The sequence below is a fragment of the Dromiciops gliroides genome, chromosome 4 (assembly GCF_019393635.1).
Source record: "Dromiciops gliroides isolate mDroGli1 chromosome 4, mDroGli1.pri, whole genome shotgun sequence".
NCBI lineage: Eukaryota > Metazoa > Chordata > Mammalia > Microbiotheria > Microbiotheriidae > Dromiciops > Dromiciops gliroides.
In genome coordinates, this window is record NC_057864.1 from 259,688,001 (window position 1) to 259,714,524 (window position 26,524).

At 50.1% G+C, this 26,524-nt stretch overlaps 3 protein-coding genes across 5 annotated transcripts; 1 reads left to right on the forward strand and 2 right to left on the reverse strand.

Annotated features, from left to right (window-relative positions):
* Positions 1-1,442: 1,442 nt before the first annotated feature.
* HSP90AB1 (heat shock protein 90 alpha family class B member 1) lies at positions 1,443-7,653 on the forward strand. Of its 2 annotated transcripts, none has more exons than XM_044004393.1 (12): positions 1,443-1,600; positions 3,187-3,333; positions 3,649-3,855; positions 3,949-4,108; positions 4,226-4,359; positions 4,507-4,812; positions 5,060-5,225; positions 5,367-5,557; positions 5,685-5,832; positions 5,941-6,209; positions 6,520-6,853; positions 7,265-7,653. In XM_044004393.1, exons 2-12 carry the CDS (start codon positions 3,187-3,189, stop codon positions 7,372-7,374), a joined length of 2,172 nt encoding a protein of 723 aa, XP_043860328.1. In that variant the 5' UTR covers positions 1,443-1,600; the 3' UTR covers positions 7,375-7,653. The 2 variants fall into 2 exon arrangements, with proteins under 2 accessions (XP_043860328.1, XP_043860329.1); XM_044004394.1 differs by lacking the exon at positions 1,443-1,600 and adding an exon at positions 2,042-2,060.
* An 88-nt stretch (positions 7,654-7,741) lies between these two features.
* Positions 7,742-14,681, reverse strand: SLC35B2 (solute carrier family 35 member B2). Of its 2 annotated transcripts, none has more exons than XM_044004395.1 (4): positions 13,362-14,681; positions 12,564-12,757; positions 12,300-12,454; positions 7,742-9,413 (listed from the first exon to the last, which is right to left on the reverse strand). In XM_044004395.1, the coding sequence occupies exons 1-4, from the start codon at positions 13,370-13,372 to the stop codon at positions 8,475-8,477; spliced, it is 1,299 nt and encodes a 432-aa protein (XP_043860330.1). In that variant the 5' UTR covers positions 13,373-14,681; the 3' UTR covers positions 7,742-8,474. The 2 variants fall into 2 exon arrangements, with proteins under 2 accessions (XP_043860330.1, XP_043860331.1); XM_044004396.1 differs by lacking the exon at positions 13,362-14,681 and adding an exon at positions 13,100-13,160.
* An 869-nt stretch (positions 14,682-15,550) lies between these two features.
* Positions 15,551-25,610, reverse strand: NFKBIE (NFKB inhibitor epsilon). The gene is made up of 6 exons (XM_043999338.1): positions 24,823-25,610; positions 21,954-22,056; positions 18,631-18,853; positions 17,160-17,248; positions 16,536-16,775; positions 15,551-16,197 (listed from the first exon to the last, which is right to left on the reverse strand). The coding sequence occupies exons 1-6, from the start codon at positions 25,182-25,184 to the stop codon at positions 16,132-16,134; spliced, it is 1,083 nt and encodes a 360-aa protein (XP_043855273.1). The 5' UTR covers positions 25,185-25,610; the 3' UTR covers positions 15,551-16,131.
* Between the last annotated feature and the right edge of the window lie 914 nt (positions 25,611-26,524).

Here is a 26,524-nt window from a genome sequence, read left to right on the forward strand (position 1 = left end):
GGACTCGAAGGAGGAGAGGGTGATGTTGGGGGAGGGAACAAGCATGTATTATGCATCTACTGTGTGATCAAGCACCGTGCAAAGCAATTTACGGGGGGGCGGGGGGGGGCAGAGTGATTGAAAATGGGGCGGAATGGACATGCTGATAGAGGGATGCAGAGGATGCAGAAGATGCAGGGCTGGTCCCCGGGGAGAGGGCGCGGGGGTGGGGGATGGGTCCGCGGCTTGCAAGGAGACGGTCCAGTCCAGATCCGCATTGGCGCCTCAGGGCTCGCGCTTCCCAGGCCCAGGCCCAGTCCAGGTTGGGGGGGGGGGGGACCGCGGTGGAGGCGCGTGGGGAGCAGGGAGGAGAAGAGGGAGGGGGGAGGGGCCGGGCTCGCGGGAGGGGAGGGGAGGGGGCGGGGAGAACGCGACTAGACTGGCGTGGAAACTGCTGGAAATGCCGCAGCACCGCAAAGAGCCACGGCTTCCGCCGCCGCTCGGCTCGGCAAAGAGTCCCAGAGAGCCCACCCTCCCCCCAGCCCCTTCTTTCTGTGGGGCTGGGGGCTGGTGGTACTAGCCTGAGCTTTACTCCTTTACCACGTTCTGGGGGGGGGGGGCGAGCTTTTTTCGGGGAGGTTGTAAGTGGAATACAGCCCCTACCCTCCAAAGATGTATCTCCGCCACGCTCTCCCTTCCCCTCCACGTGTGCCCCTCCCAGCGACTCAAATGCCTTTCAGAAAAAGCCCCGTGACTTGTTCTCCCGCGCGACCCCTTGTTTCTCCTCTCCTCCCACGCAGGTCCCGGGTGGGCTGGGGGAGATCATGGCTATCTTGTGGCTTAGCTCGGAGGGATTGGGGGGTGGGGGGGGATGATACAAGCTCCGGATGGCTTTGTCGTGGGCATGGTCCTATAATCTTTCCCAAAGGTAGATCACGCTGAGGGGCTCGCGATCCCTAGACCAGGGCCCCTCCTACCCTTCGTCCCAAGCCTACCTAAGGGAAAAGGGGACGGGGAGAGCAGACTTGGAACGTAAGACCAGCCCTCATCCCGACCCTGCACGGGTCGTCAGTGAGTCAATCAGTGAACGTTCCTTAAGCCCCTGCTAAGGGTCAGGCCCCCTTGAGTGCTGGGGGTCCCAGGAGAAGCGAAGGCAGCTCAGGCTCTGCCTTCTGGGAGCTGGAAGGCAAATGGGGGGTGGGGGGTACCACAAGCAGACAATGCTTAGACAAGCTACATACGCAATGGGTGACCTTGAGCAACTCATTTCCCTGGCCCGTGCCTCAGTTTCCCCATGTGTAAAGTAACTAGATGATCTCTTTCCTTCCAATTCTAGCAGCTTCGTTTCTAGAATCTGTGTCTCTGTGGTTAGAGGGAGGGGGGAAGGAGAGAGGCCGATGGGAACCTCAAAGGCTGCAGGTGCGCGAGCTGTGAGGCGGCCCCTTTAAGGCGGAAGGATTCGCCTGGGACGCTCCGACTCGGTCGGTGCGCTGCCAATATATAGGGCGGGTGGGGGCGGCCGGCAGCTTCTCTTGTGCCAAGCTCCTCACGGTACTCGGTCCTTGGAGCCGCTGGACTCAGCACTTCCTTGAACCGGCCTTCCTAGCCGCAGTCACTCAAGGTGACGTATTCTTCCCCCCCCCCTACCAATCCATTTAATATCCTTTTTCTTCCCTTTTGATTTCTTTCCCTTTTTTTATGTCGCAATCGAAAAGGTCCTTTAACATCTCCCTACCCCACATCCCTGTTGACCGTTCAGACCATCGCTTTTCTTTCCGCCGTTTCCCCCCCCCCCATCCCCCATTTCCTTCCCTCATCCCGAGGAGGGAGCGACAGACGCGCCGGGGCCCGTTGGTCGCGAGCCCCATTCCCGGTGGGAACGTGTTAGCACGTGGTGGCCGCGCCGGTCCCCGCGGGACGCTGCCATGTTGGGCTCGCGCCGCCACTTCCGGCGGCTACGGGGAGCGAGAGGGGCCTGCGACGCGTGAGTGGGGGGAGGCGGGGGTGACTCAGCATGGGGGGGCGGTCTCCCGCTGGGTCTCGTACTTGTTTCACGGCTGCATCACTGCTTGGTTGTTTAGGTATTTTTCCCCCCTTCTGGCTTTTCCTCTGCCATGATGGCCACATTTTTCAGTCGCGGGGGGGGGGGTGTAGGGAGCGGGGGCGGGATAAGTTCGAGAAGGGAGGAGCAGGTTCTGGAACATTCCCGGGGCTCCCTCCCCCCCTCCCCTTGCGTCGGGCCCAGATTGTTCTGGAAGCTTCTGGAACTGCTCGCCCCGCCCAGGTGCCCGGATGCTAGGATGGCGCCCGAGCCCCCAAGCGGAGATGGCGGGGACATCGTGCCCCCTCGGCGGGGGTGTTTCCCTGCGTTGACCTGGAGGATCAGCTCCGGGCGGAAGCTCCTCCTCCCTCTCCGGGGTGCCTCGTTTCATTCAGAGGGGTTAGATGCTGTGGCTCTTTGTCCGCATCCTTTGTCATTTCTTGTACTAGACCTGGTCGTCATCCTTGTGTCCTCCCCTCCTCCCTCCCCCCCCCCCAATCCTGGGGCGGGGGCTGCTGCTCTTATGTTTGGCTGCCTTGTATTAAAGGGCATGAAGGAGGCGTGCAGGCCCCACCCTGAGACCCTTCTGGAGGGGCTTCGAGAGTCTAAAATTTTCGGGTGAGCAGGGACCCAGGGATGCTGGCGCAGATAAGTGCGCTTGGCTTCTGCTTTTCTCATCCCACGGAATTGTGCTGAAAGTCTTTCTATTTTGTTAATGTAAATTGAAGATGTTTTGTATTTAGGATTAGGCTTATTAATTAATTAGCTTGCCCTTTTAAGGTGTGGGTTTGGTAGGCTTCGATTGGATTTCTCTTATCTCAAACTGGGCTTTTTTTTTTAATACACTAGACTTTCTTGGCTGTTATAAAACAGTAATGAAATACAGTAATGAAATCCTCCCCATGCCAAAGGTACTGGGGTGTGTAGTGGCTTCTGGGAAACATAAAAATAATTCTCCAATACTTAATTTGCCTTTTGTCTTGGGATCCTTGAACTGTCTCAAAACAACCAAGTCGAGTGTTGTTGTTTTTTAATGCTTAATTATTATTTAACTGAACCTGGCATTTGGGTAGGAATCACTGATTTTTCTCAGATAAAATAAATTCTGTGGGGAGGCCAGAACACTTTGACTCTAGATTGCTAATTGTGTCCTTTTGCATTTGAAGATGCCTGAGGAAGTACAGCATGGAGAGGAGGAGGTGGAGACCTTTGCCTTTCAGGCAGAGATTGCCCAGCTTATGTCCTTGATCATCAACACCTTTTATTCCAATAAGGAAATCTTCCTTCGAGAGATCATTTCCAATGCCTCTGATGTAAGTGTTACTATTGATAAATGTTAGGGCCACCGGGGAGATTAAGACAAAGGTGGTGGTCACAATCAAGTTTTCTGCTGTGACTTGTGAGATGCTTAGTTGTAGTCCTCCATGAAGGGAAGCTAGGAGATTGTGCATCCTGATAAGCAAGTCTGAACATGAACCTAACTGATCAGAACAATTATAGGGAATCAGCATTTTGATAGCGTTTAGGAAGAGGTGGAAAGTCCAGGGTATTTGAATTGTAGAGAAGGTAAAGGGACTGGCTTGTCTTGCAGGGATAGCTGATAGTCCTACCTGTATTCTCTCTCCTAGGCCCTGGACAAGATCCGTTATGAGAGTCTGACAGATCCTTCCAAATTGGACAGCGGTAAAGAGCTGAAGATTGACATCATCCCCAACCCACAGGAGCGTACTCTAACTTTGGTGGACACTGGCATTGGCATGACAAAAGCTGATTTGATCAATAATTTGGGAACTATTGCCAAGTCTGGCACCAAGGCTTTCATGGAGGCTTTGCAGGTATCACATCTGCCCTTGTATTTTTCACTAGGGTTCCTTTATGTAAATCTTTTCTTATCTTCATCCCCAATTTCTTTCTGTTCTTTCACACAGGCTGGAGCAGACATCTCCATGATTGGTCAGTTTGGTGTGGGTTTCTATTCTGCTTACTTGGTGGCAGAGAAAGTAGTTGTCATCACCAAGCACAATGATGATGAACAGTATGCCTGGGAGTCTTCTGCTGGTGGCTCCTTCACAGTGCGTGCTGACCATGGTATGTAGCTTGGTTGGTCTTGAATTGGGTTGGATAAAGTTTTTTTTAATGTCTTGCTTTATGTTGGTGGTGTTTCTATTCCAATTAATAAAGACACTAATAAATTTCTTATTTCAGGTGAGCCTATTGGCAGGGGCACTAAGGTGATCTTACATCTGAAAGAAGATCAGACAGAGTATCTGGAAGAGAGGCGGGTCAAGGAGGTTGTAAAGAAGCACTCGCAGTTCATTGGCTATCCCATCACACTTTATGTGAGTACTAACTAGCGTTTACATATTGTTCTTCAACATTGTTAAGCATAAGGGACGATGGCTTTAAAATTTAAAATAAACCATTCAGATTTTGCTTTTAAACCTTTGCAGTCTTAATTCAAACTGAACTGTTTCCGTCTGCTTTAGTTGGAGAAAGAACGAGAGAAGGAAATCAGCGATGATGAGACAGAGGAAGATAAAGAGAAAGAAGAAGATGAGCCAGCTAAAGATGAGGAGAAACCGAAGATTGAAGATGTAGGATCCGATGAAGAAGATGAAGGCAAAGACAAGAAGAAGAAAACCAAGAAGATCAAGGAGAAATATATTGATCAGGAAGAGCTGAACAAGACCAAGCCCATCTGGACCCGTAACCCTGATGATATCAGCCAAGAGGAGTATGGCGAGTTCTATAAGAGCCTCACCAATGATTGGGAAGATCACTTGGCAGTAAAGGTAAGAAAGTCCTGAATGCCACAGTATTGTGGGAAAGGGTACATAGTACATTTGGTTTAAACCAGATAAAATACAAAATGCACTTTGAATCGGTGTGTCAACGAAGCTTTACCAATCACACTTGAGACTGTCTTGGGTCTCTCCCAAGTGTCATGCTGCAGGGTTTTTCTCCTTGGAGAAACCTTGAACTTGTAAACATCGGTTTTTTGAACCAAGATTTAAAAAAACATGGTTTTTGCCTTTGCAGCACTTCTCTGTGGAAGGTCAGCTGGAATTCAGAGCTCTGCTCTTCATCCCTCGACGGGCTCCCTTTGACCTCTTTGAAAACAAGAAAAAGAAGAACAACATTAAGCTGTATGTGCGTCGTGTGTTCATCATGGACAGTTGTGATGAGCTTATTCCTGAGTATCTTAGTAAGTGTTCTGTTTCTAATCTTTAATGGGCTTAATGTTGTTTCCTTTAAGATTTTAACTTTGTAGATGCTTAAGAAAAAGATTTTTTTTCCTAACAACAAATGGTGATTGATTGGTTATTTTTGTCTTGCTTTTTCCTAGATTTTATCCGAGGTGTGGTGGACTCTGAGGATCTACCTCTCAACATTTCCAGAGAGATGCTTCAGCAGAGTAAGATCTTGAAGGTCATCCGTAAGAACATTGTCAAGAAGTGTCTAGAGCTCTTCTCTGAACTGGCAGAAGACAAAGAGAATTACAAAAAGTTCTATGAGGCCTTTTCGAAAAATCTGAAGGTGAATGTTTCTATATTGACAAATACCTTTCTCTTAAGGGTTTTGGAATATTTGTCTTAATTGAGCAAAGGAGTTGACCAGACAGGACTTTACTAATTTGTATCTTATGTTTTTTTCCCCCATGAAGCTTGGAATCCATGAGGACTCAACCAACAGGCGCCGTTTATCTGAACTGTTACGTTACCACACATCTCAGTCAGGAGATGAGATGACTTCCTTGTCTGAATATGTATCTAGAATGAAAGAAACTCAAAAATGCATCTACTATATCACTGGTAAACTGAGACTGGTTCTTTCCAGCTTGGGCTTTGGCTGGGGGGTGTTATAGGGGTACTGGTGAAGTTAAGGCATGCTAGGGTGTCTGATCACTTAATAACTTACAGGTGAGAGCAAAGAACAAGTGGCCAACTCTGCTTTTGTGGAACGGGTACGGAAACGCGGTTTTGAAGTAGTATACATGACAGAACCCATTGATGAATACTGTGTGCAGCAGCTGAAGGAATTCGATGGGAAGACCCTTGTGTCTGTTACTAAGGAAGGATTAGAACTTCCAGAGGATGAAGAAGAAAAGAAGAAAATGGAGGAGAGCAAGGCAAAATTTGAGAACTTGTGCAAGCTAATGAAGGAAATTCTGGATAAGAAGGTTGAGAAAGTAAGTGAAACCTGGGAGTGATTGATAATGGATTAAAACAAATGGTTTGATTTTTATTCTGAGCCTTGGGGAAACGGCCTCTTTTACTGTTTTGTCCTAGATTTATATCCTTTAGGGAGCTATTGCAGCCAGTGCTTGACCATTTTTTTAATGTCATTTGTGTATACTGGAAAGAGCCATTTCATAATTTAGTATAACCCTCTGGCAGACTCTAATGGTGTCATGAGTGTGCTTCATGTGGCCCACTTCACAGGCCATTCTATTCTCAGTGGTAGCTACTACTAAAATTAAAATTTGACAATGTTCTTAGGTGACAATCTCCAATCGGCTGGTGTCGTCACCCTGTTGCATTGTGACTAGCACATACGGCTGGACAGCCAACATGGAACGCATCATGAAGGCACAGGCATTGAGAGACAACTCTACCATGGGTTACATGATGGCCAAGAAGCACCTGGAAATAAACCCAGATCATCCCATTGTGGAAACACTCAGGCAGAAGGCCGAGGCTGACAAGAACGACAAGGCTGTGAAAGACCTGGTGGTGCTGCTTTTTGAGACAGCCCTGCTGTCCTCAGGCTTCTCCCTTGAAGATCCCCAGACTCACTCAAATCGAATTTACCGCATGATTAAGCTAGGTCTTGGTGAGTTATGATGATCTTGTGGTCATGGTAATCCTGTACTTCTGAAAAGATGGAAAAGATGGGTGAGAGGGCAATACTGGCAATACATTGAGGAAGATCTGAATTCAAAGTCTGCCTAAGACTCTGAACCCAGGGGGCAGGTCACTTGTCAGCCCTTGTTTTTTTGTTTGTGTTTTGAGCTCCTCCTGAATCCAGGGCCCGGGCTTTATCTACTGCACCACCTAGCTACCCCCAGCCTTAGTTTCTTAATCTGTGAATCTCAGGGGTAATTAATTCAAACAGGCTGGCTTGCTGATTTGTGATGGCCCTTTGGATCCTTCTTGGTAGATGATTGAGGAAGACTTCCTGGTATTTTTGAGGATTGGGAAGTTTACTGAACATAGATTTGTTTTCTACTCTTTTCCTCCTCAGGCATTGATGAGGATGAGGTGACAGCAGAAGAGCCCAGTGCTGCTGTTCCTGATGAGATCCCCCCACTTGAAGGAGATGAAGATGCATCCCGCATGGAGGAGGTGGATTAGAAAGACCTCTGCATCAGACTCCGCCCTCTGTATAGTTCCCTGTGTTTTCCCACAGCAGCAGTAGAGGCCCTGTCCTGCCTGGTTCCATCTGCCAATGTCTAGTGGTTGTTCTCCCCCCCCCCTCCTGTTTTCCAGTGTATTAGGGCAGGGCTTGCAGGGTCCCTGTTTCCCCTCTCCTAATCTGGGGAGTAGGATGTTGTGTATTGTGGGCTGTTAATGTTTATTTTGTTCTGGAATTAAAAGTATGCAGAATAAAGAGAATGCAGTTTTTACACGGAACTCTTTTCAGCCTGGTTGGTGCACTTAACATGGCTAGTGTTTTTTGTGGGGTGGGAAGAGATTTTGAGTTAAGAAAGGGAAGACCCCATTTATTACTTGAAACCTGAGTTTATTTCTTCTGGGAAGATTTAAGATATTTACCCACAACCACCAAAATTCAAGTTTGTTGACAGTTTCAGGAAACTGAGTTGCAGGTCTGCTTGGCAGTGTTGTCATGACTGGCAGGCTGGTCCCCACCCTTAACCATATGCTCCCACCCTGTCCCAATGCATACACAGGGTCCATCCCCTCGCAGCATTTTTTAATTGAGTAAAAGTTACATTTTGAAGTACCAAAACTTGGGCTTGGCCCAGTATGATCTATAAACTGGTTTGGTGAGGCATCTTCAGCAGCCTTCCTCCCCACCCCCAACTGGGGACCAGCAGCAATCTAGAACCCTTGTGCTTTTCTCACCAGGGAAGGAATATGTAGCTCTCAAAGGTCAGGAGGGATTAATTTGAGCCAGAGCTAGATGAGGTTGAGCTGGCTCGCTGGGGGGGGGGGGGGGAGTGGAGGAAACAGTAGAAACCGGTCGGCAGGGGAGTATAGCAGTTTAACCAACTGAATACTGAATTAGGAGGGGGTAGGGCTGGGTTCATAAGAAAACCAGTACCTTGAAATCAGGACTCATGATTCTTAAGGCAAAGGTGGAGGTTGCCCCCAGGCCCCAGTATTTGCAGGAGCTGGTGTGTGACTAGAAAAAAACACTTTCTCCAGCCATAAAAGGAAGAAAATCCAAAAAATAAAGGGTCACTTCTTTTTAAACACCATTTTCTCCTGTCTTAGACCTTTTGTATTGGAGCCTCATTTGGAGGTACCTTCTTTCCCCGCTGCTTCAGGCGCCCTTTGGCATACACTCGAAGGAAGAGGGCAGCAAAGACAACAGCCATGCCCAGACCCCCTACCACAGTGACTGTATGGTCATAAATGAGACAAGACAGAAAAATAGCAAAGGCCTGGCGAAGGGTCATGATAATAGTGAAAGTGGCAGCACCAAACTGCCCAATGGTATAGAAAATGAAGAGCTGGCCAAAGGCTGAACAGATGGATAGCAACAGGGCGTGGGCAGCAAACTCTCCATGTCGCCCCATGAACCTCATTGCTTCCACCAGAGCCCCTTGCTGTATCAGTGAGCCCACAGTGAGGAGGCAAGAAAAGAGGTTGACCCCAAACATCATCTGCACTGAGGACATCTTGTAAGCAAATAGGGCATCTTGCCAGTTGGAGGTAAAGCTGTCAAAAAGGATGTAGCCAGCAAGCAGGATAAAGCCTGAGAGTGTGGTGGCTGGGGAAAAATAGTGCTCGGGCCCATTGGACAGCAGGAACATGCTTACCCCAATAGAAATGAGGCCAGCAGTGAGGTATTCCCAGTGCTCATAGCTGCGATGGGATACCAGTTTGCCCATTAGCATTACAGGGATCACTTTGGAGGCCTTTGCCAGCACCTGTGTGGGGAAGCTGACAAATTTGAGGGCCTCATACTGGCACCAGCTGCTAAGGATGTTGGAGAGGCTGGCAAAGGAATATCGGTACATGGGTGCCCCATGCCGGGGCTGTTTGCAGAGCACACAACACAGGCCAGCCACTGTCAGAGCTAGCACTCTGTTCATCAGCACCAGGAACTGGGAGTCAGTGAAACGCTCTCCAGGAATTTTATCTGTAGCCCCATAGTTTCTCGTCATTACTCGCTCCTGTAGTACACCCCAAGTCAGGTATGATGCCTGGGAGAAACGAGAGAGAGAGAGAGAGAAGTTAGGAACCCATTAACAGGGTAGAGTAGAAGAGGCCAAAAGTAGGGAGAAACATACAGAAGGGAGAGAAAAGAGGTGAGGTGAGGTGAGTCTAGGAGGCAAAATCCTCCCTTTCCAGAGAAAGGTCAATACCACTTCAAACAATTCTCTCTTGCCTTAAGAGTCAGTCCACTCTCAGTTTATCCTTACAAATGTGAGTCATTCACACTCCATCTACACATTTGAATCAGAAATTAACTGACATGTGGAATCAGCTCTGGGACTGTTTTCTTTGTTTGTGCTTCCAGAGAGCCTGAGATGACTGCAAAGGACTATAGGTAGTTTAGCCACTGCTACCCTGAGGGACTATGGGAAACTGGAAAAGCACATGCTCCATCTGCAGGACTTGAGAATGTTCCAATCACTGCTTGCTAACTGTGACCTTATTACTTTGCCCTCATTAACTCCCAATTTTGTATATCCCATCTAATACTTGCATTTGGTTTTTTGATTGTTCAAAGAGTTATAAAAATGTTTAAGTCTGCCTAGTTTTGCTTTGATAAAGGTGAAATCACAATTCTCTAAGTTAATCTGTCAATGGTAGGGATCTGTACAGTGAGGGGGTGTGTACAAACACACACACACACAATTGTATCTCCAAGTCAAATAGATGTGTATCAGTACAGGTGAGCTAACTACTTTTGAAATAAACATTTGTGGGGGCAGCTAGGTGGCGCAGTGGATAAAGCACCGGCCCTGGATTCAGGAGTACCTGAGTTCAAATTCAGCCTTAGACACTTTACACTTACTAGCTGTGTGACCCTGGGCAAGTCACTTAACCCTCATGGCCCCACAAAAAAAAAAAAAGAAAAGAGAAATAAACATTTGTTATGTTTATTTATGTTACCTTAATCCACTTCTGGGAGACAAATAGAAAACATTCCTGCTGGATGTTTTCTAAACACTCACTGCCCTAAGGTCACAAAATAAGAGCATGGATAGAATCAACAAGGTCTTCTGCCTACCATCCAAGGAGTCTCCCTACTAGATCCTCCATGGCCAGCATCATATTTGGGAAAATAGATCTTAAAGGAGAGGGGAAGAATGGGGTGGTTGTCAGCACAAGTTGATAATATCCACCAGCCTCTTCTTGAGTCTCTTCTCTCTAGGTCCTCCTGGTTATCCCTCCTGCCTGTCAGACTGCTCCTTCCCAGCCTCCTCTGCTGGATCTTCGTCCAAGTCACCACTAATGGTAGGTGTCCTCCAGGGCTCTGTACTGTCCTCTTCTTTATTTCACTTTGTGATCCCATTGGCTCTTTCCTTTAACACTGCCACTAGCCTGTTGCAGGCCCATCACCTCAAACCCTGCCTTGTCTGACCACTCCAGTTCATCTTCCATTCAGCTCCCAAATTGATCTTAAAGTACAGGTCTGATTGACAATGCCACCCCCTTATTCAATAAACTTAGTAGATTCAATAAACTTTAGTGGGTGCCCATGTCCTCTAGGATCAAATATTAAAGACACAGCTTAGCATATGAAAACCTTCCTAACCTGTCCAGTCATCTTTCACCTCACACCCCTCCATTTACCCTGTGATCCAGTGACACATGCTTCCTTGCTGTTGTCCAATAAGATACTACCCCTCCCAACATAGGGCATTTTCACAGGCTGTTCACCCATACCTGGAGTGCTCTCCCTCCTCCTCCCTACCTCCTGCCTTCTTTCAACTCCCAGCCAAAATTTCTGCCATCTTCTCCAAGAAGCCTTTCCTCACCCCACTTAATTCTCAAATTGATTATCTCCCAATTTCTTTTGGATATAGTTTGTACACAGTGGTTGCCTTTTGTTTCTCCTGAGACCGTGAACTCCTTGAGGGCAGGAACTGTTTTTTGCCTTCTGATCCCAGGACTTACCCCACTGTCTGGCACATTGTAGGCATTTAACAAATGCATGCTGACTGACAAACTACAGAAACATGCACTCCTTAGGCCAACGTTACAGTCTAAAGCAAAGATTACTAGGGAGATGGGAGGATATGAAGCACATCCCCTCACCAGGGAGATGTGGCGCATTAAACCCTCTACCTGAAGCACCATGGCGGAAGAGAAAGAATGATTTGGGGTGAAGGGACCCAGTTCCAATCCAAGTTCTGCCACACTAAGTGTGTCATGTTGGACAAGTCCCTTCCTCTCTCTGGGCCTCACTTTTTTCATCTGTCAAACCCATTCATCTGACATCTGAGGTCCTTCCCAACTCTAAAATCTCTGACCTTCTGATTGAGACTCTGCTGACCAGCCCTTCAGTCCCTTTCCTCACACTCTCACTTTGCCAGCCTAACACCTTGTCTAGTACAGGGGTACTATGGGGAAACAACAGAGGAAGAGGGAATGGGTGCCCTTGCCCCAGGAAAGCTCAAGCAGGGTAGCAGGGGGGGGGGGGTACAATGCAGAACTTGGAGGCAGGAAGAGACCTCCATTCAAATTCTGACTCAGACACTGACTGTGTGACTGTCCGCCTCAGTGTCTTCAACTAAAATGGAATAGTACTACCTACTTTGTAGGGTTGTAGTTGAGTGCGAGCACACTCGAGCTCGCTCTCTCTCTCTCTCTGTTTCACACACACACACACACACACCCCTTTTAGTGTAGGGCCCACTATTAGAATCCTTCCTTCCTTCCTAACCCAACCTTATTAAGTGTCTACATTCCAGTTTGATGCTGCAAAATATATGATGGAGAGTAGAGCACAATGGGCTTTAGAGCCCACGTTAAGGGCAAAGCCAGCCTCCTCTTGGTTATTAACAAGCCAAGCCGGCACCTTCACCCAGCAGCCCCTGCATGCTGAATGCTGGGCCCCAACAGTTCCATCGACCTACCTGAAGTCCCCCCGCGCAGAAAAGCAGCTTGAGGACCTGGCGAGTTCTGGTGGTTTCTGGCAGCTCAGCTCGGGGGCCTGCTGGGGGCTCATCTGAAGGCTTGAGCTCATTGCCAAAAACACAGTCCCGTATGACAGGGAAGCAGAGGCCCCGGCCTGGAGAAGGGGTTGAGTTTAGTCGGGCCGGGATCCCGCCTCGGTCTCCCAGCAGCCCGTCCCACCAGCCCTGCTCCGAGCCTCGGCCCCAGACCCTCATCACACACACCTGTCTCCAGGTAGTTCCTTCGCTTTAAGTGCTGAACCAGAAAGTAGCCAGGTACCATGATGCTAGCGTAGCCTGCGGCGTTCAACAGGAACCTGACGAACCAGAACTCGGTCCAGTGTTCCGGGGCAGCCTGCGGAGCTTCCCCTCCCATTCCCGGCATGGGCAAAGTGGCCAGCACCAGCACGGCCCACCACCTGAAGGTGAAAGATGAAGACGTGTCTGTGAATCATCGGGACGTTCCCTCTGACCTCTGAGCCCTCCCACCCGCACCGAACTCCCAAACTCCCAGGGAGCGGCCCCTACATGGGGGCCCCGCGCTTGTATCGGGCTCCCAGGTGGCCTCTCTTCCGCAGGGGGAGAGGGGAGAATGGGGACCCTTCTTTCCCTGCAGCCCGAACAATGATGCTCTCTTTGGGGCACGGGAAGGGGGGGGGATGGCCCTGCCAGGAGGGCGCCCCTCCCTCCCTTCCTCCTCCCCAGGGATGGGCCCGCCCCCCGGGCCACACAAGCTCCCTCTGTTCCTTGCTCGGGCTCACCGAGCATCCGTCCGCGCCTCGGCCGGGCAGCGACCTCTCCGCCGCCCTTGCCCTTCCCCATCCCCATGCCTGCTCCTCCCGCCCTCCCTCTCTCCTTCATCTTCATCTTCATCCCCATCCTCCTCCTCCTCCTCCCCGCCCCACCACCGCCTCCGGAGGCTTCCTCCTCGCCCGCTACGTTCCGGGCCGGCCAAACGCCGAAGGTGGTCACGTGGAGGATGAGGGGATGAGTCACGTGGGGGGCCCGACCGCTAGTGCTCACCTGCGTTCCATGGTCTCGGCCGCCAAGGGGGAAGGGGGGAGGGGAATCCGGGGCACACGGGGGAGGGGGGGAAGGGAGAGGGGGAGGATTCTGAGGTTCCCGGGGAGCCGCCGCCGCCGCCGCTTCCTCCTCCTCCTCCCCTAGACTTGAGCGGCCGCCGGAAGTGTCATCCACCAGCCTCCCCGCCTCCCGGGGCTCCTCCGGCTCCTGCCACGCAACACAGCCTCGAGCAGGCGCCGCCCCCACTGCAGCGCCGCCCGACGGATGGGAGGGGAAATGCAGCCTCGGGGCCTCCACCGGGACCTTGCCTCGCACCACCCCCTCGTGGTTTATGGGGGAGCTTCAGCTGCGCCGCGCAGAGCAAGCAACGATCAGCGCCCGAGAGTCGGCCTCGCGGCCCCCACCGGAACCCTGTCCGCGCTGCGCCACCTCCTGGTCTACGAGGGAGCTTCAGCTCCGCGTCGCCGAGAAAGGTGCCTGAGCTCGGGTCAACCTGTCCCACAGCGCCACCTCGTGGTGTAAACAGGAACCTCAGCTCCCAGGCACATTCAAGAGTCTGAGTCTCCCACTGTCACTGGGAATTGGCAACCCCCTTCTCCCACTACCACGATTGCGGTCTCCTGGGAGCCCCAAGATCGTTTTCTTCCAACTTTTAACTCATCACTTTCCACCCATTCTTCCTCAGTGGCAATGAAATGTTTCTCTCCTTCCACACATTCACCATTTTGGACCTCAATTTCCTTCTATAAAATGAGGAAGTTGATCTAAACAATTTTTTAGTTACTTCCAGGCTTTGATATTCTAGGCCCCATTTGCTCTACTGGCTGAAGCCTGCCGGCCCTTATTTCAGACTTTAAACAGATCCTTCTTCTCCACCACACCCATACCCCCTTCTGTGGAATGCTTCTGAGTCCTAGCTAAAATCTCACCTACAAAAAGCCTTTCCCATTCCCCACCAGTTCTAGCATCATCCTTCTGTTGTTGATGTCCAATATGTTCTGTATATATCTTGTTTGTACAGAGATGTTTGTTTGCTGTCTCCTCCATTAGACTGTAAACTCCTTGAGGGCAGGCACTGTCTTTTGCCTTTCGAGAGCTAAGCAACTAGTAGGCACTTAATATATGCTGACTGACTGACTTCACAAAGCTACCCCCCCCCAGTAGACACATTTCTTCATGCCCCAATGGAATAAACTAGTTTTGTTGTCAGAAGACCCTTGGAACCTTGACCAAGTCATTTCTTCTGACCGTGTTTCTTCATCTGTAAATTGAGAGAAGGGAATGAACATTTATATAACCACCTACCATGTGTCAGGCACTGTGGTTAGTTCTGACCCGCAAAGTAGGTGCTATTAATAATATTAATAATAGCATCTACTCATTTTACAATTGAGGACACTGAGGCAGACTTGACCAGGGTCACACAGCTAGTCAGAAAGAGGATTTGAACAGGTCCTCCTGCCTCCAAGTTCAGCACTGTACACTCTCTGCTACCTAGCTGCTCTCTCTAACACTACTCTTGTCCCGCTCAGATGTGGAGCTCTCCTGGGGCAAGGGTACTCTCCCTCTTCCTCTGCTGTTTTCCCACAGTACCAATGTGCTGGACAAGGTATTTAGGGTGGCAAAGACAGAATGGGAGGAAAAGGACTGGAGGAAGAGTGAGGAGGGCTTGTCAGCTGATTCTCAGTCAGTCAAAGGGTCAGAGATTCTAGAGCTGGGAAGGACCTTAGATGTCTAGTCCAAACCCTTCAGTTTGACAGATGAGGAAACTGAGGCCCAAAGAGATGACATACTTACAGTGGCAGAACTTGGATTGGAACCCAGGTCCCCTGACCCCACATTCATTGCTCTTTCTATTCCACCACAAGGCTCTCTCCATCCCCTTTTATCTTCCCTTCCTTTTTCTATCTAGGATTACTCCCTGAGCCTTCTGACCAATCATTTGATTTACTGAGAAGGTATTTTGTTTTTGTTTTTTTTTGGGGGGGGGGTGAGGCAATTGGGGTTAAGTGACTTGCCGAGGGTCACACAGCTAGTAAGTGTTAAGTGTCTGAGGCCGGATTTGAACTCAGGTCCTTCTGAATCCAGGGCCGGTACTCTATCCACTGCGCCACCTAGCTACCCCCAAGAAGGTATTTTTTAAAATTGAGAGAGAAGGAAATGGGGGAAAAACAGTCAGAACGCTCTGCTAATTTAGTGTCATGTCATTCCTCTTCCTCAAAACACAGTCCAGGGCTTTTCTTACAGAAGTCCCTTAAGCAACCATTTCCTACTCTCAGGATGACGAGGCGAGGTTTTCCTACAGGACAAACTCCTGTCGATGCTTCATCCTCTTCCCTCAGCCACTTGCTTCAGGCTTGCTCTGGAAGTGTTCCCAGTAACAGGACTACAGCTCTTGGGTAAACCAGTCTCTGTTTCCATATTTGTAAAGGGGTGAGAGGACCCTTGCTGTTGTAAGCATCTTGCTACTCCTTCCTGTGATGACTGAGTCTAAGAAAGGTGATTTCCTCCCAAACAAACCGCCTCTGTGGTGTTGTTTCTTTGTCTGCTCCTTGGGATCCTGAGTCCTCTCAGCTCATAGAGACTGCTCAGCCTGTAGCCACAAATTCCACCTCTCAGAGGCCCTTGCACCCACGCCAACCCTTTCTGTGGTAGAACAAAGAAGTCAGAGAGAGGCCCACAGCAGCTGCTGATCACTCGCATGAACTGGAGTGCAGGCCAGTTGACGAGGTTGGGTTGAGGAAGGAGCCATAAGGGCCCAGGTCTGGCCTCAGTTAGTACATAGCAGTGGCTTCCCAGAAATCTTCAGATCATCAAAGGGCAGGAGAGTGAGAGGCTGGAGGGAGAAAAGAAGGAGACAGGGAGGTTAGAGGGCTGAGGGAAACAGACAGGAAAGCACAAATGGATCAAAGGTATGGGCTGGAGGGAAGGAGATGGAATTCCCAGAGTGTGATGGAAAGAGCAGGAATCCAACAATTCCACTTCTTGGGATTTTGGGAGAGAAATCAAGAAATTGATCAAACAGCCCCATGGGCAGCCCCTATGGGCTGTGTGCATCATACAGCAGGCACAGGAGGCCAGAGCTGGTGAGGACTTTAGGGAACAAAGACCAGAACCTAGGGCTTCTTACCCAGGTGTTCTGGGGGTAGGGAGCTGGAGAGGGACTGTACTTACATCTTCAGCTAGGTCCTGCGGTGTCTCATCCTCAACATTCCGAAGCAAGGAGTCAGCACCCGCCTGGCACAGAGTAGCAGCGATGCCTGACAGATGGCGCCCAGCAGCCAGGTGGAGGGGGGTACAGCCATTGTGCATTCTGGCGTCCACCCGGGCCCCTTTCCGAAGCAGGAACCGAACCAGTGACCTATCTTGTGTCTCCACAGCAAGGTGAAGGGACGTCTTCCCACTGGTGCCCTCCTATGGGGATAACAGACATCACTGATCAGTCAGTCAGTCAGTCAACTATGTGCAAAGCACTGAGAATACAAATAAAGGAAGAATGACAGCCCTGCCCTCAATGACCTTACATGGCAATGACAAAGGACACACAAAAGAAGAGGGTAGGGAGGGAAGGAAGTCCAGAGGGCAGCCAGGAGAGGAAATAGTTACATTCATCCCTCCCGAGGAGCACAAGCCTCATCCCCCTAAGCCTTCTGGAGTAGAGGGCTCCCCTCTTCAACCCTACCCCCAGCTCCCAGCTCCTCCTTCCTCCATGGGACCATTGAAGAAAGAGGGAACAAGATCTCTGGATACTGTGGATGCTCAAATGAAATTCTAATATTGACTGGAGAAGCGCCTCACCTGGATGTCAATGTCAGCCCCGTTCTGGAGAAGCAATTCCATTAGCTGCCGATTTCTCTGCAATGTAGCAACATGTAGGCAGGCCAAGCCTGAGTAGGGAGGGAAGAGGAAGTCAGGTTCTCACCCCAATCATGTTAAGAACTCGCATAGGGAAGATAACAACAACAATAATAACAACAACCCTAAGATTTGCAAAGCACTTCATGTTAGTTGATCCTAATGATAATAATTCTTGAAAGTTTCTTTGAAACCAAAGCTATCAATAATCATATGAAAAAATGCTCTAGATCATTATTAATCAGAGAAATACAAATTAAAACAACTTTGAGGTATCACCTCACACCTGTCAGTGACAAATATAACAAAAATGGAAAATATTGGACGTTGGAGGGGATGTTGGAAAGCTGAGACGCTAATCCACTGTTGGAGTTGTGAAAAGATCCAACCATTCTGGAGAGCAATTTAGAACTATGCCCAAAGGGCTATAGAACTGTGCAGACCCTTTGATCCAGCAATACCACTGCTAGGTTTATATCCCAAAGACATCCCCAATAAAGAGAAAAATACCTATTTGTACAAAAATATTTATAGCAGCTCGTTTTGTGGTAGCTAAGAATTGGAAATCAAAGGAATGCCCATCAATTGGGGAATGGCTAAACAAGCTGTGGTGTATGATGGGGATGGAATATTATTGTGCAATAAGAAATGACAAGCACAAAAACAAAAACAAGTAGAGGCAGCTAGGTGGCACAGTGGATAAAGCACCGGCCTTGGATTCAGGAGGACCTGAGTTCAAATCCAGGCTCAGACACTTGACACTTGCTAGCTGTGTGACCCTGGGCTAGTCACTTAACCCTCATTGCTCCGCAAAAAACAAAAAAGAAAAACAAATAAACAAGAAATGACAAGCAGAATGACTTTAGAAAAACTTGGAAAGACATGTATGAAATGATGTATCGGGAAGTGAGAAGAACTAAAAGAGCATTGTGCACAGAGACAGAAATACTGTTGGATGAAGAACTTGTGAATAACAGCAATACAATGATCCAAGACAACCCCAAAGGACTATTGATGAAATATACTATCAACCTCCAAAGACAGAAGTGATATTGATGGACAGACTGAAGCATGCTATTTTTCACATTCTTACATTTTTTTAACCTTTTTATGATTTAATTTGCTTATAAAAAGTGACAAAAAAGAAAAAATTTTGCAAAGCACTTTGCTTATGTTAATTGAGCCTCACTGCAACAGTTTGAAGTAGGTGTATTGTATCCATTTTGTAGATGAGGGAACTGAAGCTGAGGGAGGTTAAAATGCTTTGCCCAGGGTGACATGGTTAGTAAGTAAATGTGGAACCCAAGTATTCCTGTCTTTAGTTCGGGTCCTCTCAGATCTCATTCTCTCACAAACGAGTAATTGCCCCATCCCCACCCCAGAGGTACCCCCTCCAGCAGATGCACTGACCTACCTTGCCAGTTTTGCAGACAAAGCTCCGGATGTTGGTGTTGGCTCCGGGCTCGATCAGCTGTGGCCTCCAAGAGGTAGCGGGCACAGTCCAGGTGCTGGTGCTGACAGGCCAGGTGCAAAGCTGTGTCCCCATGCCTGTCCTGCAGTGTCCGGCTCGCCCCTTTCTGCACCAAGGCCCGGACCATGTGGGGCTGGTCCAGGTACACGGCCAAGTGTAGGGCTGTCTGTAGGCGCCAGATTAGAGAAAGAGGGGTGGGGGAAGGGGGAGTTATGGACTTCTCCTGGTCATTCCCCTGCTTCTGGGCAGTTCTTAGATCCCCTACAATTTCCCTGTTTCATTCTCAGAGTCCAAGTTATTAGGAAGAGTCTAACTTGACACTAGCTGTATGACCTTGGACAAATCACTTAACCCTCACTGCCCAGCAAAAAAAAAAAATCCTATTTATGGGTTTCTCCTGGAGATGGGGCAGGGGTGGGTGGGGTCAAACACATACCCTCAGGGCCCTAACCTCAGTGCTACCATATACTCATGTTTTTTGTATTTACAAAGAACTTTTCCCAACAACCCAGGGATGTACGTACATGGGGCAGAGGGACTAAACCTGGGATTTCAATGGGAGAGTGAACTAGTGGGTGAGGAAATTATCAACCTAGGTTCATACTTTTTCTACAATTTATTTTGTTTGTTTGGAGGCAATCAGGGTTAAGTGACTTGCCCGGGGTAACACAGCTACTAAGGGTCTGAGGTCAGGTTTGAAGTCAGGTCCTCCTGACTCCAGGACCAGTGCTCTATCCACTGAGCCACCTAACTGCCCCTACAGCTTATTTTCTGAGAGTTGTCTAGAGTACTGAGAGGGAAGATAGGTGGTGCAGTGGATAGATCCCTGGGCCTGGAGTTAGGAAGACCTGAGTTCAAATCCCACTTCCTAGCTGTGTGATCTTGGGGGCAAGTCACTTGACCTCTGTTTGCTTCAGCTTCCTCATCGACAAAATAAGGATAATAACAGGGTTGGTTTGAGGATCAAAAGAGATATTTGTGGGGCAGCTAGATGGCTCAGTGGATAGAGCACCGGCCCTGGAGTCAGGAGTACCTGAGTTCAAATCCGGCCTCAGACACTTAACACTTACTAGCTGTGTGACCCTAGGCAAGTCACTTAACCCCAATTGCCTCACTAAAAAAACCCAAAAAAACAAAAAAAGAGATATTTGTAAAGCTATTGTAGGTGCTATCTAAATGTTAGCTATTGTTATTGCTGAGGACAGGGGATTGTAACATGGACACACAATGACAGGTACAGGCAGACCAGGCCTAGGTAGGAAGGGGTGGGGGTGAGGGTTAAAGGGGGTTAAAGATCAAGTCTTCACTCCAATTGTGTCCAAAGCCTCCTTAGGGAACCTAGGTATAATGATCTTGACTTGATACACAGGTTAACGAAGCAAAAGCTCAGAAAAGAGGGCATGAGTGTGGATTATAAAGACAGCTGTGCTCAAAGGCCCCATTTCTACCTCCAGCCTCCAGGAAAACAAGCCTTGGTTGGAAGAGAGTGAGCAGATGCTATAGAGCACACTACTTCTTTCCTGGGGATGGGGAGGTGGGGGGGGGTAAAAGGAAGGCACCACTGGATTCCCCCTCACCCTTGGATGATTAGGATTATGGGCTTGGAGGGAGGATGGGCCACCCTAGAATTGGTAAGGCAGAAGCAACAATAGCAATCCATTCCCCATACAAATATCTCCTTTGACCCTCACATCAACCCTGGGGGGTGGGGGTAGGTGATATTATTATTCCCATTTTGTAAATGAGGAAGTGGAGGCAATAGCAATCATTTCTCAAGGCAGCCTACTTGATACACCTGAATTATAAAGTCTGACACCCTGTGACACCCCTGCTCAAGAAGCAACAGGGACTCCCTTCTTCCCTCTGCTATAGGAGAGAATACAAACTTTAATTCTCTTCACAATTGGGCTACTTTTCTTTTTTTTTAATCGCTTTTTTTTTTTTTTTGGTGAGGCAATTGGGGTTAAGTGACTTGCTCAGGGTCACACAGCTAGCAAGTGTCAAGTGTCTGAGGCCGGATTTGAACTCAGGTCCTCCTGATTCCAGGGCCAGTGCTCTATCCACTGTGCCACCTAGCTGCTCCTAATTGCTTTTTAAAAATTGGCCCACCTTTCCAGGTTTATTGCATAATACTGTCCTTCAAGAGCCAAACTCTCTATTTGCTGTCCCTCCACCCGTCTCTGTCCTTTTACCCAGGTTGTTACCCAAGCCCTGAGATGTACACCTTCATTATATGCTTCTGCTTCCTATAAAATCTCTTGTTGTTCAGTCATGTCCAACTCTTCCTAACCCTGTGTACCATACTGTCCTTGGGGTTTTCTTGGCAAAGATACTGTAGTGCTTTGCCATTTCCTTCTCCGGTAGATGAAGGCAAAACAAGGTTAAGTGACTTACCCAGGGTCACACAGCTAGTAAGTGTCTGAGGCTGGATTTGAAATTGGATCTTCATGACTCCAGGCCCAGGGCTCTATCCACTGAGTCATCTGGCTTACTCATAAAATAAATAATAAAATCCCTAGCTTCCTTCAAAGCTCAGTTTAAATGCTACTTCCTAGAAGAAGCCTTCCCTGATTTCCAGCACTCCTCCTATCCCCTCCTCACCCCCAGATACTAGTGACCTCCTCAAAGAAGTCACTTCGTTATGTATTTTATAAATCTACTTTTCTACGGATGTACAAAATGTAGTTGTAGCCTCATGAACACAAAATTGTCCTCAAAGCCAGCAAGTCTTACATTCAAATCCTGACTTACTGATTAAATGACCCTGGGCAAGTCACATAACCTGTGTCTATCTATGCCAGTTTCCTCATCTGTAAAATGGGGATAATGACAGCACCTGCTCTGAGGGTGCTTGTAAGAATCAAATGAGTTAACATATGGAAAGTGCCTTTCTCCCCCCATACTGACTATGTGACCAAGGAAAGGCACCTCTCCTGGGTGCAGAGGAGAGGGAGTCTCTTCATCCTGGTGGGACCACTCCCTATCCTTCCCAAGGTCCTTTTCCTTCCTGAGTTCATGTTGTTTCTTCCCAATAGAATATAATATCTGTGAGGGCACAGACTGGTCTACCGTGCCAGGCACAGAATGGCCTCCAGTGCCAAGGGATAGTCAGGGCTTAGTAAATGCTCACAGAATGAACAATCAGGCTGTGGCCCCAGGCTCTCATGGGGGAAGAACCAGTGAAGCTGCTCTGCTCAAGGGTGTCTGTAGGCTGGGGGTGGGTCGGTGGTATGCCCTGGCATGGTCTTCATGCTTCATCTACCCACCTGGAAAAGGTCATTTTGTATGTCCAGGACTTCCTGGGGCAGCAGAGCTAGGCAGCAGAGCAGCACGGTGGGAGCCTCATGGATCACAGCCAGGTGTAACAACCTGAGGGGAGAGAAGGCATGGGGCAGGAGTGTCAGAGTACCCAGGATGGGCAGGATGGGCTGGGGGTGGGATGAGAGGAGGAGGCTAGTCTGGGACAGTGGGAAGTGGGTAATCTGTGGGACAACTATACAACAGGTAGGGATAGGAAGTGAAAGTCTAAGAGAGGAAACAGACAGGAGACAATGGATTTCCCCATCTTTAAGGGATTCTGGAGGGTTGGGGTCAGGGTGAAGACTGATTTAACCCCCCTCTTGCCCTCCCCTGACCCCTTTGTCCCTACTGCCAAAGTTGTCCCTATGAGTTAGCTCATAACCAAAGTGAAAAGGGGAAGGGGGCTTCCAGGACCCAATGCTTCCTGGATGTTCCTACTCCACCCCAGAAGGAAATGATGAGAAAGAAGCATCAACTTCACCCCGCCTTCCTCCAGGGGGCCCCCATACATCACCCCCAGAGACAAGAAGGGGATAAGTGGTACCCACTTAAAGAACTCTGTGTTCTCTAATTAGAGAGCATCTGCTCCCACAGCTAGAGTGCCAAATCTGCCAGGGCCTGGTACAGGCACTAGGTGTCTAGGTTGCCTAGGTGGCAACCTGGCCCTGTTTGCCCATGACTGCTCTTCCCACCCTTGAGGTTAAACACCTGACATTACCAGACCCATAGAAGCAGAGGCCAGATGGTCTAAATCTTGACTTAGCCCACCCTCCTACTATGGGAGAGAATAAGAAGGGGGGGGGAGACAGATGGGAGGGAAAGTCCCAGGGCTTGGGGTTTCCCCCCTAACAGCTGGGAAAGGAGAAGTGGAAGGAAGGGGGCGGGCATGGTTTGGACCAGAACAGCTGGGGCGGGTGATCAAGGTAGATGGGTACACAGAGCCAAGGCTGGGGTCAGGGCTCAGACTGATAGCAAGGGAGGGATGGCTGGCGCTGGGACAGCCCTGGGAGGAGGAGCAGGCTCTGGAAATCCCCTTTCTGTTCTGGGCTGTGCTCTCTGGTCACATTCCAGAAGCCACCTCCCTCCTTCCCTCATCTCCCTTCCTCTGACTTCCTCTTTTCCCACTTCCCACACCTCCCCTGCCCTAGACACCTCTGAGGGGAAGTACCCTCCCCCCATTCTGACAATTCCATTAGGGGAACCCCTCTGGGGAACAAACCCAGAATTCTCAATACCGAGCCCTGCACACAAATCTATCCTGTCTTCTTCCCTCTCCAAGCTTTGAAGAACCCTAGAAGTTGGTGCCAGGCCCTCATTCCAGTAATCTGGCTTTCAATACTATATATTATTTTAGGTTTAAACCCCTCTCTCCAGCTTCATGCATATTACCCACACTCTTTGAAACAGTGGAGTGCCTGAAAGCTAATCTCAAAGGTATAGGGGATCTGGTGATACCTGGTGCAGTACGACTCAGCCTAGACAGGTGGGTTCAGGCCCAGGCAAGACCACCAGTTTTCAGGCATGTGGGTGGCCTCAGGCCAGGGGCAAATGGGATCTCTCAGTCCTCAAATTTCTCTTTAGCATATGATCTAGAACTCTCCTTTGCACGATGACATTCTTTTTACCCTCTCCCTTATTCTTGTAGTCATTTGGCTGTTGTGCTGCTCACTTCCACCCTACCCTAAGCCTGAGTCTGGGGCTGGGTTAGATTTTATCTGTGTTGTGGCCCTCAGAGTCTAGCAGGGTGTTCTGCATCTAGTAGACACTTAATAAAGGTTTGCTGAATCTGGAAGTTGGAGGGGGTGGGGCAACATCTCCAACCCTTACCCCTAATCAACCACACCTGTCCTTATACCCCAACCTATCCTATTTCTCCTGTGCCCCAGGCTGAAGAAGGAATGTTAGGCCTAAAAATTCCCCAGTCCCAAAGAAAGAAGATGGGGCAAGCACTCCCCCTCCCCCCCCATATCTTCCTCACAGCCAACCAGTTCTCCTTCCTCCCCACTCCCACCAGACCATTATACATACATAGCTTATACTCCCATTCAGCACCTGGACTTGTTGAAAGGAGGTTTAGGGGTTGGAGGGGGAACACTGAACACTGACCTCATCCCTGACTTCCCCTTTCTCAGCCTAGGAAGAAGTGGCAGCAATATGGCTAGACCTTGCCCTGGTCTATCTGATGGGGAGGAGTTGTGTCCCCCTTTGCCCCTGATGCACACCCCTCAACCCTGATCTTTGCCTTCCAGGGGCCTCTGTTCCCTCTGAATCTCCCTAGGCCCAGCTCCCTTCCCCCTAGTACATGGAAACTCCCACTTCTATCATCCTTCCTCTCTGTCCCCTCATTCAAATCCTGGGAAGCTTTACTTCCTGGGACTGGGGTGTCTACAGGCTGGGGGAGGGGGATAATTCTAGATTTTGAACCAACAGACACTCCTCCCTCTCACCCCCATCCCAACACAGAAAGAACCAGGTAAACTGGTTCATTCTTACTCTCCAGTGGCAGTGCAATATTATCTGTAAGCTTGGTTGGTGGAGTTATTCATGAGGCTCAGTCAGTGTGACTAGGAGAAGCTCAGCCCGATCTGCCCCCTCCAAACCCAGGGACACTCATGGAGGGGTCGTGCAGGTTCTAAGATCTGGGTTGGAGATAGGGAGCCCAGAAGGGAACAAGGCTTAAGTCTAGGGTTTGGCGGCGTCACCAGTGCCCCCCCCCACTTCCGAGTGGCTCTTTGCTCTTTGGAGGAACATCGGGCGGTCCCGTTAGGGGACGACCCCGATCACGAACCTTCCTGGGGTGGAAGGGGACCCAGGCCGCCCGGACCCCAGACTCACGTGTCTCCATCCTCGGAGATGTAGGTGAGTGCCTCAAGTTGCTTTGGGCTGAGCGTTCCCCCCCGGGCCTCCGGCGCGCGGGGTTCCCCTCCCTTGACGGCCTCGGGGCCCCCCAGCGGGGGCAGAGGCTCGGTGAGCGAAGATGAGCCGTAGGCGGAGTCCATCCGTTCCCCATCTTCCTCCTTCAGGCTCTCCTTGCTCCCTGGCGGGGGCCGGGTCGCGGTCCGGGGCGGGGGGCAGCTGTCTGCGGGCCCCGAGGTCAGGGGTGGCTCGGGCAGGGAGCGCAGCGAGCGCCAGGACTCAATGCCGGAGTCGTACTGGCCCTCGTCGGGCTCGTCTGGCCCTTTCCCGGGCTCCGACATCGCCTGTGCCCCTTCTCTCTGCTGCGCTCCCTTTCCGAAGGCAGGGAGGCGATCCCCCGGCTCGCTCGGGCGCGCTAAGGCGCGCTCGGCTTGGGCTCGCTTCGCTGGGACGCAGGGCCCGGGGGCTTCCCGAGGCCTTCTTCCCAGGCTGCGGCTCAACGCGGAGCAAGGGAAGCCTGCAAGGCCGCGGGAGGGAGCCTTTTCCTTGGCCGGGGAGGCCTGGGGGAGCTTGGCGGAGGCTGGGCTCGAGGCTGGATGCGCGGAGCTGGAACAAGGACAGAGGGATGGCGGCGGCGAACGCTCCGCGGCTGGTTGGGGATACCTTCGTTTTCCCTTTCCTGCTTCTCACACGGCCGGCTCTGGCCCCGGCTCCGCCCCGAACCGACTCATTGGCAGGGCCCGAGACCTGAGAGTGGGGCCTGGTATTCCCCGCCCCTACGAACTCAGCTGACGGCCACGCCCCGTGCTAGGATAGCCCCGCCCCAGGTACACCCCACCCCCTGGCACGCCCCATCCCACCCAGGCTCCACCCGCGGGACCCTCGGCGCCCAGAAACACCCTGCGGATGAATGGCTCGGCTCCCAGGAACACCCTGGGAACACCTAGGCTCCTAGGAACACCCTGTCCCAAGCAACACAGAGTAAGACAATAAATATTTATCGAGCAACTGCTCTGGGTGCCGTGGGAGTTAGGGTGTTAGGGTGCAGCTTTTCGTGGAGCCTGGGCAACCTCATTGCGGGGCAGGGATTGTGTTTCCTTGTACCTGCATTCCCAACGCTTAGCACAGTGCCTGGCACGTAGCAAGGGCTTCATAGAAATGCTCGATTGATGGATGATAGGAGAGGAAGACATCAACGCTAATGTTAAGGGTGGAGGTGATTCAATAAATCTATCCCCATTCCTTTACAAGATGAAAACATACCTCAGTCAACCAGTCAGACCAGGTGGAAATATTCTCGACTTCTCTGAAGCTGGGGAATGTTACTCCCTTCCCCAGGAAGGGTTCCCCTCCCCCCTCACTTTCCCAAATACGTTTTTTGGGGTTTTTTGGGTTTTTTGCAGGGCAATGAGGGTTAAGTGAATTGCCCAGGGTCACACAGCTAGTTGAGTGTCAAGTGTTTGAGGCTGGATTTGAACTCTAGTCCTCCTGAATCCAAGGTCAGTGCTTTATCCACTGCGCCACCTAGCTGCCCCCCAAATACGTTTTTTAGTACTAGCTGTGTGGCCCTGAGCTAGTCACTTAACCCTCATTGTCCCGCAAAAAAAAAAAAAAAAATTTTTTTAAAAAGGTTTTTAACCACGGGGCATCTAGGTGGCGCAGTGGATAGAGCCCTTTCCCC

What these genes read in the sequence shown, in the direction of transcription:
- NFKBIE (XM_043999338.1), bottom strand. Translation starts at nt 25,184, where the DNA reads ATGTCGGAGCCCGGGAAAGGGCCAGACGAGCCCGACGAGGGCCAGTAC. An exon ending in TACAAAATGACCTTTTCCAG is followed by an intron (nt 18,854 to 21,953) that starts GTGGGTAGATGA and finishes TGGCGCCTACAG; the next exon opens with ACAGCCCTACACTTGGCCGT. An exon ending in GGGCTGACATTGACATCCAG is followed by an intron (nt 16,776 to 17,159) that starts GTGAGGCGCTTC and finishes TTATCCCCATAG; the next exon opens with GAGGGCACCAGTGGGAAGAC.
- SLC35B2 (XM_044004395.1), bottom strand. An exon ending in AAGGAACTACCTGGAGACAG is followed by an intron (nt 12,455 to 12,563) that starts GTGTGTGTGATG and finishes CCCCTTCTCCAG; the next exon opens with GCCGGGGCCTCTGCTTCCCT. An exon ending in TCTGCGCGGGGGGACTTCAG is followed by an intron (nt 9,414 to 12,299) that starts GTAGGTCGATGG and finishes CGTTTCTCCCAG; the next exon opens with GCATCATACCTGACTTGGGG.
- HSP90AB1 (XM_044004393.1), top strand. Translation starts at nt 3,187, where the DNA reads ATGCCTGAGGAAGTACAGCATGGAGAGGAGGAGGTGGAGACCTTTGCC. An exon ending in CACAGTGCGTGCTGACCATG is followed by an intron (nt 4,109 to 4,225) that starts GTATGTAGCTTG and finishes TTCTTATTTCAG; the next exon opens with GTGAGCCTATTGGCAGGGGC. An exon ending in GCTATCCCATCACACTTTAT is followed by an intron (nt 4,360 to 4,506) that starts GTGAGTACTAAC and finishes CGTCTGCTTTAG; the next exon opens with TTGGAGAAAGAACGAGAGAA.